Source organism: Tetrao urogallus (genome assembly GCF_951394365.1).
Source record: "Tetrao urogallus genome assembly, chromosome: 3".
NCBI classification, from domain to species: Eukaryota; Metazoa; Chordata; class Aves; order Galliformes; family Phasianidae; genus Tetrao; species Tetrao urogallus.
The window spans coordinates 71,911,016-71,920,783 of NC_136815.1; the positions used below are offsets into that span (position 1 = coordinate 71,911,016).

At 40.5% G+C, this 9,768-nt stretch overlaps 1 protein-coding gene across 1 annotated transcript; it reads left to right on the forward strand.

Annotated features, from left to right (window-relative positions):
* Nucleotides 1-8,455: 8,455 nt before the first annotated feature.
* Nucleotides 8,456-9,190, forward strand: BASP1 (brain abundant membrane attached signal protein 1; the record flags this gene model as incomplete). The annotated part of the gene is made up of 1 exon (XM_079533208.1): nt 8,456-9,190. The coding sequence occupies one exon, from the start codon at nt 8,456-8,458 to the stop codon at nt 9,188-9,190; it is 735 nt and encodes a 244-aa protein (XP_079389334.1).
* Nucleotides 9,191-9,768: the final 578 nt, after the last annotated feature.

Here is a 9,768-nt window from a genome sequence, read left to right on the forward strand (position 1 = left end):
ACCAGGAAATGCACGACCGAAGTGACAAACTGTGTAATACAGCAAGGTACAAAATGTAAATGGCACAAAATATACAAAATGTAGATGGCACAAAAGAGTGTATGGCACAAATCCACATATATGAATGCAAAAGGTTTTCCAGAATGCTAAGCATGCTAGCTTGCATTTCTGCCACTTTTTTAGCGCACATCTTCATTATTACGACAGAGCTGTGAGAAGCTGAGAGCTGATACAGTGCTGACATTGTTACTGTGCTAGTAAGGGGGAGGCTTTTCTTGTAATTCAGCCCAAAGTCTTGCAGAGTTTAATTACAGATAGTTTCAACATTTTGTGAAACATGACTGGACTTGTGTACATTTACTTCAGTACAGAAATTTTCACTTAAAATGAAATTTCGTACACAGGATGAAAAGGCAAAAATTGTTACTGCAGGGAGACATGCAGCAGCTCTTTAGGCAGCTCTAATGCTGACTTCAGGAAGTCAGTGTAAAATCCCCTCTAAGTGCTGCTGAAGGTGAAAGCAGGTGTTGTGCTGACCACTTCCAGATGGTTAGTTTCTACCAGAGAGGTCTGCTGTGTAGCTCTGTTCCCCTGCCACAAGCGCCCTCAGCTTTCTAGTGCAATGTGAAACTTGCAGGTACATTCAGAACAATGTTTCGTTGACTAATTTAACTGTCATTGGCAGTTGTAAAATAACTGGAGGATGAAATGGGCTTAATTCCTCAATTCATCCATAAACCTTTATTTCTGAGGAATGCCACTGTGGCGTTCAAGGCCAAAGGTAGCACACTGCCACCACCTGAGGCATCTGCGTGTTCTGTGACTCACATTTGGGAGAAAAGAACCGTGGGTGATTTTTTTTAAATCAAGCAACTTCTTCCAGTGTCTGAACCTAAAGCTGTGGTATGTGCTGAAGTACCGGGTGGATCTGCAATTGTTTCTTTTGGAAGAAAATGGAGAAAAGCTAGTGGTGCAGCTTACTATCAAGCTGATACTTATAAAAGAGGATAAGGAATGCGTTACCTAGGTTCTAGACATTACAATACTTGAATACTTAAATAATGGAATAAAAGAGTCAGCAATAAATGCTTCATTTAAATTCCTAATCTGCTGTTTTGCTGAGTAAAGTCTACACTGCGTGTTTTGGAAGGAGGGGCTTGAAGTGCCCTCATGAGCACTGAGACATTGCAGCAGAGCACTCCACTGATTGGGCAGTGGCTGAACTTGGCTCCCTGCTTTTCTCTCTGCTCTGTGGTGTGACGAGGGGGTCATGTGCTGCAGTCAGGAGTGGCAGCTTGGGTTTTAAAAGGTAAACAAACCTGGAACTCATAGAATCACAGAATCATAGAATATCCTGAGTTGAAATGGACCCACAAGGATCATGGAGTTGCTATCCTGGCTCCACACAGCACCACCCAAAATCCAAACCCTGTATGTGAGAGAGCTTTCCAACTCTCCCTGAACTCCTCCATTTTCATAGCCTTCCTTTGGACACTCTACAGCTTGATGTCCTTCCTATACAGTGGCACCCAACCCGCACGCAGTGCTGGAGGTGAGGCTGCACAGCACATTGCAGAGGGGACAGCCGCTGCCCCCGCCCTGCTGGCAGTGCTGGGCCTGGTGCACCCCAGGTATGGTTGGCCTTTGGGGCTGCTGGGGCACGCTGCTGCCTCAGAAACAGTAAGATCTGGTTCATGATTATAAATGTGGTTTCACTCACTGCCTGTAATAAGGCCATTATGCAAACATAAGAAGGAAAATGTATGGCCTGAGGTAGGTTGTGACCCATCCTTGGTTTGCTGTATCTGCTAAGAATTTCAATTCCAGCGGTAGGACATTTCCTTACAATTGGGGCACATACCCAGTGCTGTTTTCAGTGACCAGCTTACAGATGGGAAAGAAAAATTCCGAAGAATTTGGCAATCACATTGGAGAATCTATTTTCAAAGTAAAAATGGCAGTTCTGGGATTTGAAAATTAATGTATCTGTTTCTTGTAAGTATACTGCAACTTATATTCTAAGGGCTGTCTCAAGTTTGACTGAAACTAGTTTGACCAGTTAAATGGGCATTAAAGTAAAAAAGGTTTTAAAAGTAGGAAATATTAAAAAGATATAATGTAAATGTAGAGTCTCATAAATGTCTCCAGTACATTAAGTTTAGTAAAAGACTGCATGTTCCTTTTTGAGGATAAAGCTAGAGAAATATAGATAATAGAAGTTATACTTGAAAAAACTCATTTTCCCACTGTACAGTCCTTCCAGGATGGATGTATTTGCACTTCTATTCTTCATCAAGATTGCAGAGCAGAGGAGAAGGATATTTTCATTGATTACTAGCATCTGACTGTTGCAAGTTTGGAATAGCTCTTCCAGAAGCTCTCAAAATGGCTCAAGGGTCTGCAAGCCTTAGCAATATATTTGTGATTGAAGATTGGTGACAGAGACAGAGTTGGAGGGACAAAATCTGATTAAAATGTAAATTAGAAGAAAATTGTTTTGTTACCTAGGATTTTGTCACCTTGTATGTTTTTGTAGTTAGGTGTGGTGGTGATGTCTAAAGTATTTGAAGGAGACAAAAAGTGGCTCACCATAATTGGAATGATATGTAAGGAATCTTGCCTCTCTGCCGTGAGTACTCTTGAGAACTGAACAGTTAGAAAGATGTAGGTAATGAGCACCTTTGAAATTTGCATAATTTCCTATTTAGGAACTTAATTCTAGGATGCAGATTAGAAAGCTTTGGCTAATGTAAAATGTTTTTTTTTTTAATGCTTTTTGGGGAGTCACACACAAAGAAACCAAGGTGATGTTACAACTCAGAATGAATAATAAGGCAGCACAGACTTATGGTTTGGCTTATTCTGTCAGGTTAGAAGACCGCAAACTACTTCTACAGAAGGTTTTTTTGTAAAATTAATCCCAGTCTCTGCAAAACAGGTGTTTACCACAGAGTTCCTCTTTCCAACCATGTGCCTAACAATATTGTGATTAGGATCTCGATCTGGGGCAGGCTGACTTTTGGCTGCATATTTGTATCTGCATGTACATGTCCATATGCTGTTTTTATTGCTTGACAGAAAGAGTATATGCAGGTAATCTGAATAGAAAAGAAATGCCTTGAAGATGAGGTAGGACTCCATTAAAATTATTATTGCAGTGTGTATTAAATTATTATATTGCCCTCATAATGGCAATCTATTATAAATTGTCACCATTTACATGTGTTAATGACAAATGGCTTACATGAAAAAAGTACAGTGTCATTCCCATTTTTGCATGGTATGTGTCCCTAGGACTTTTAAAATAACCTGAAAATAAAAGTTCCTCTTTAAATAAAGAAAAAAAAAAAGGAAATTAATCAAATTAAACCCTTAGACTGGCAGTACTACTTCTTAGAGATCTTCTACTAGCTTTTCTTTTTATTGTCCAAAGATAATTGGACAATAATAAAACTAGCATTGGCCAACAATAAACACAATAAACACACTGAATTGTTAAGTTTTAAGGGTTCAGCTTGAAACAATCACAGGACATTCAAAGACCACAGGACATGTTTTATTGTGTGCATCTAATGAACCAACATCTTGTTATGTTCAGATACATGCAGCTGCCATCACAAAGCTGTAGGTGAGACATTGCATCAGCTGCCCAGGCCCTGGAGTTGCCAGCTATATAACCTCTGAGACACGTGAGAGATGGTCAGGGTCCTGCTTCCCACTGCCTCCCTTGCACCAGCACCACAACCTGCCTGACCATGAGAGATTGTCCCTATCCCTTTTCTAGAACATGAGAGGAGAGGAGAGGAGAGGAGAGGAGAGGAGAGGAGAGGAGAGGAGAGGAGAGGAGAGGAGAGGAGAGGAGAGTAAAAAGTCACTGCTACTGAAGTGTGATGAAGCTTGAACCTGACTGAGACCTAGCATTTCTGCTCTGTTAATTCCATGTAATAGCAGAGGAAAAGAAAGATATGTGAGGATAACTGAGAGCCAACAGAGAAGCAGGTCTTTGTGGCTAAAAGTCAGAGCTATTACCAAATTCTATAGAGGTTGCTATAGACATCTTCTAAAATTAACTTGGTAGACTGTTGGGGTTGGTGAGATAGGAGCATTTGTGTACGTGTAAGGGGAAGCATGAAATTCTACTTCATATCTTAAGAAGTAGTAAGTTCTTCTTTTTCTTTTAAAAAGTTTCAGAAAATCTTTTGAAAATTATGTTTGGAAATCCCTTTTCTTTCCCCTAAGTTCCTATGTACACGCTTGTATGAAACATTTCCACTCATTTTTCAAAACAGAGATGTAAAGATAATTCAATGAAGTGTAGAGATGCAAAGCTTTCTTCAAGATTTTTTTTTATTATTATTTATTTTGAGCAATTGGGGCTGAGGCAGCTTCTGGGATCTGCATTTCCTTGATTTGCAGTGTTGTTAACCTGCTTTGGGAGGAATGTGCATTTTACTGCTCCTGTATGCAGGTGATGTGAGATAACTCATCTCTGGGAATTGGCTTGCTCCAGGGCTATTTTGGACCAACCCATCACAAGGGCCTGCATTGCCTTTTGGGCAGCAGGATTTCAGAAGGTACCTATTTCCTTCCTCAACTCTGTGTTTTTGGAGGTGGACTAAGCTCCTCACGCTCCACATGAAGATTAAGAGAAGCTTTAGGAATTTAGCTTTAGCAGTCAGATGATGGTAATTTAAAGGTGTTCATCTGTAATTTTCATCCTGTTGTGATGCACTGTTTTCTGTACTGAGTGTGGGAATAACAGGAATTCCTCGCTTGTCCATTCTTCTGAGAACCAGACCCTTTCATAGGACGTGAAAGTGTTTGCTAAATGAAATTTGTAGAAAGTTATAGACACTTAAGAAAGCTAATTGTCCAGACAAACCATTACTGACAGAAGAGAGAGAGGAAAAGGGCTAATTATAGGAACTTGACCATTACAGAAGAACAGTTGAAATGCAGAACTTGGAAATAATATTTTCTTACCCAAACTGCAAGTACATGCCTCCTCTGTTCCAGGGACCGACTGCTCTCCTATTATCTCAATCTTCAAACGGTATTCTGTGAATTCTTCTTACTGCTATATAATGGTCTTATGGACATTAAGTTTTTTTTTTACTTTTTTATTCCAGGAAATCCTGATTATCATGAACATTCCATTTTCAGAGTACTTAACATGCTCTAGGTGAGCTGTAGATATGGTATTTTGTACTGCAAATACTGCCAGATTATTTCTTCTCTACAATGAGAGAGATACCTGTGCCAACTCTCCATTCTCTTCTTGCTTTCTAGAGGAGAATGGAAACTTCAGGATAAGTAAAATGACCAGCAGCTGTTAGGAACTTGAGAAATCTTGTTCCTCTTTAGATATCCTCTGTAGTGCTCACTGGGTCTGTTTCTTCCTCTTTAAGAACACTGCAGATAAAGCGTACTAAGCACACTGACAAGTAGATGAAGTCTTTTATGACTTTGGAGTAGTATTTAACTTCGATTTTCAGAAACACTGATTGCCAACTGGTTCATCACAGATTCCTAAACAAAACTGATATATTGCTGCTTCTTATATCAAAGCTTCTAGATTGTCTCTAGACATTTTTCCGTCAAACAGTGAAGAGACACAGCTGCCAAACCCTGTTCTGTTTTGCAGGAATGGTGCTCGGCACCAGCATTTTTGAGAACCTTCCTTTTGAATATACTTATTATAAAGTGCTTAGCTGGTGGCTTCTGGAGCTAAGAACCACTGCAGGACAGTGGTAGTGCAAGTAACCGAAGGCATACTTGGCTATAGCTTATAAAAGTAAGTAGTTGTAGACAAATTTTCTTCAAGGCCTGTCATTCACATTTATTTAACTATTGTCATTGTCCATTTTGATAGATTTTATCTCTTTGGCAGGGGAAGCAAAGAAGTCATCACTCTTGCAAGTGTTAGTGTATAGGTAGTAATGAAGAGTAGACTTAACACCGTATGCATAGAGGCCTTAGTGATTTAATGCAGTTTGCCATTTCACTTGTGAGACATTTCACTGAGATATTTTCTCAAGGAGTTTTATTTGAATAAATGTCACTGTGGCAGTTTTCTTTCTCCCTTCCTCCTTTTCTCTTTCTCTCTGCTTGTTTTACTTTGAATGCCTGTTTTCATAAACCCACCACTGCTTAGACAACAAAGTGACCTGATTGGCAGCAAAGCTGAACGACTTGGATGAAGAGACTAAAACCAGTGTTGTACACTTAAAACAGCACAATAATTCCTTGTGAATGTTTTCAAGAGGGATGTTGGCATCCAGCCTTCATATGGCATCAGGCAGTATTATCCCTGCTGTGCCTTGGTCTATGTGCTAGGTGTCTTCCAGGTACAGCTTTCTAAGGTCTGCTTTCTACCTGATGCTCCAAGAGGCTGCTCCGGACAATGCAGAGCTATCCTTCAGGCTGGGATAAAGTGGGACAGGGACCAGAGCAGAGTCTGCCTGTGACAGTGGGACTCTGACTGGAGAACATGATGTAGAGCTTCTTTATGCCACTGTGGTTGCATGTTGGCCCGGTGTAGTTGTGACGAAGGCTTTTAAATAGGGAGGAGATTCAGGATTTGGTGTCACAAGAACTGAATCTGTTCTTCTATGAAGTCCATTATGTTCTGTTATGGCAGTCCATTTGTAACTGTAAATATTTACTAATAGAACATAATGATAGTCTCCATCTTCTCCACTCTCTCGAGCCAGCTGGCTGTGATGCAAATTGAGACTCAGCAATTTCACATCTTACCTCCGAGCAAAGACAGTGCATGTTTCTGATCATAGGATGGGAGCACTTTTCTCATATGAATGCTTCTCTGCCTATTAAATGTCCTTTGGCATATGCATTCTCTAGCTACCTTTATCTGCAGTTGGAAGCTTTTTTTTCCTTTTTTTTTTTTTTTTTCCAGGAAAAAGTAAATCTTTGAGAGTTCCTGTACACAGAATAGCAAAATCTGGAAAAATATAAATGTAGCAAGTAATATTAGGCTTCGCAACAAATACAGGCTTAGTTAGAGATTGCAAATTCAGATACACACATGAATTCAGTATAAATTTCTGATCCTGCTGCCTTGAAAAAAGTCCTTTCAAATATTTTGGCTTTAACTATACATAAACAGTAAGCTGGAATAATATTTTTGGAGTATCAAGTAGAAAACAACTAACATCCATATTCTTCCCCTAAATAGCTAAAGACCTGGTATCTCTGCCTTGAAGGTAGAGATTAGATAGCTCAACTGCAGCTCTGTGGAAGTTAATCCTTTTAGTGGCATTACCATAAAACCTCAGACAATAAAGTAGTGTTTTAGCAATATTAGATTACCACTTTACAGGGCTGTATGCTAACCCTTAAACAATACTGGCAAATTCTTCTTCTTGAGAAAGGTCCCTGCTGGAAGACTATTGAGAAGCAGCTGGTTCTCATTGATATTTATAATAATTTACTCTATAGCATATTATAAGCTCTTGTCTGTATTCACAATTTTGGAAAGTGTGAGAAAAAATAAGGCCTACAAGACTGTCTACTTTTTAAAAACAGAAATTGAGAATGATTCATCTCCACTTGGAGAAGCTCTTACATATTTGTTTAGCACTATTATGAAAAAAATTCCTTTTCAATTGTTTTCAAATAGCATAAAGCAAGGAAATTATGGTTTTGTTAACCTTTTGCTGAGGATGAACAACACCTTTGTTTTAGTATATAAACACTATTTTTCAGGCAATCCTAGGGATTTTCAAGTCCATGAGGGAAGCAATGTATCTGAAAGCATTTCCTGCTTTAATAGATTCAATTTGCTTCCAGGAACTGTGGAAGATTTTAAATATTCTTAGTGAAGACTCCCACACATAGGGTGTATAAATACCAATATAGTTACACGTGCTCAACAATTGTAACCATATCAGCTCTACTAAGCAGCTGAACTGCGCACCTGATCACTTCTGATGCTTGAAAACATGGGTGAAAGCATGCGCCTCTCTTTTTCCTCTCTACCTTTTATTGTGTGATATCATGCAGTACGCATCATTCAGAAGCACTTGTATTACTTCAGCTGCCTTGCTGAGGGGCAGATGTCTTGCTGTAGTTTGTGCTCAGCATTTCTGATCTGTATTGATTCCACTATGCGTGACCATGAGGCGTGATGCGGCTGAGGTCCTCGGTGTGTGTGATGCCCTTTTCTTGACGGTCTTGGAGCAGGACTGTCCATAAGGGATGTGGCAGTAGTCCTGGGGCTGCAGTGCTGTGGGGCTGAGTGGGGTGGCAGCCTGGTGGCAGTGGTGGTCATCACGCTGGGTGTGCTTGGCTGCTAGCAGCCAATCCAGTGGTTGTAGTCCCTGTTTCAGGAGACTGAATTGTTTTTCCTGTAAGTCAGTTGATCTGCTTTTGATTCCCTTGGTGATAAACACTTTGAGTAACCACCTCTTTCTTTTTTCTGTTACAGAGCTCCAACATGGGAGGCAAACTGAGCAAGAAGAAGAAGGGGTACAGTGTCAATGATGAAAAAGCTAAAGATAAAGACAAGAAGGCTGAAGGAGCAGCAGCTGAGGAAGAGGAGACTCCAAAGGAGGCTGAGGATGCCCAGCAAACCACAGAGACCACAGAAGTGAAGGAGAACAACAAAGAGGAGAAGGTTGAGAAAGATGCTCAGGTTGCTGCCAATAAGACAGAAGAAAAAGAAGGGGAGAAAGAGAAAACAGTGACCCAAGAAGAAGCCCAGAAAGCAGAACCAGAGAAGTCAGAGGCTGTTGTTGATGCAAAAGTAGAGCCACAGAAGAACAACGAACAGGCACCCAAGCAAGAGGAGCCAGCTGCAGCCTCTGCTCCTGCTGCCAGTAGTGAAGCACCCAAAACTTCTGAGCCTAGCAGCGATGCAAAAGCTTCCCAGCCTTCAGAAGCCACAGCTCCCAGCAAAGCAGATGACAAGAGCAAAGAGGAAGGGGAAGCCAAAAAGACTGAGGCTCCCGCAACGCCTGCAGCCCAAGAAACTAAAAGCGAAGTGGCCCCAGCTTCAGACTCAAAACCTAGCAGCAGCGAGGCTGCACCTTCTTCCAAGGAGACCGTAGCAGCCACAGCAGCACCTAGTTCCACTGCCAAGGCCTCGGACCCATCAGCCCCACCAGAGGAAGCGAAACCTTCTGAAGCCCCAGCGACTAATTCGGATCAAACCATAGCAGTGCAAGATTAAATTGGACAGCCTGTTGAAACAACCACTTAAAACAACCTGTGTTTTTTTTTATTTTTTCAGCTATACTAACTCGTTTCAGATCTGAAATAACAAAAAGTATTGCCCAGAAAGAGAAGGAAAAAAAGGAAAAAAAATGAAAAGGATGTCCCATCAAGTTGGGAGGGAGGGAGGGGGGAGAATCCAAATAGTATTTTTGTGGGGAAATATCTAATATACTTTCTGCCAACTTGACACAAGTCCTGGATTAAAATAAAAATAAAAAAAATAGATGGATGTCTGAAAGTACAGCACATCTTTTGTATCTGAACTGCTGTAAATGCACTCCACCAATGTATCAAAATCTTCTTTTTGTTCTGTAATGGGGTTTGGGAGTGATGCGTTTGATTCTGCCCACTGGGTTTGTGCCAAGGCAATCAGATCTTTATGAAAGCAGTATTTTCTGTGGTTTTTTTATTTACAGCCTTTCTTATTTTGATATTTTTTTTATGCAGTGGATGAATGCCAACTTTCAGACAAAACCCACTTAGCTGTCCACATATTTCTCAATGCCAATCCTCCAATTCTTCCTCTCCAAATAT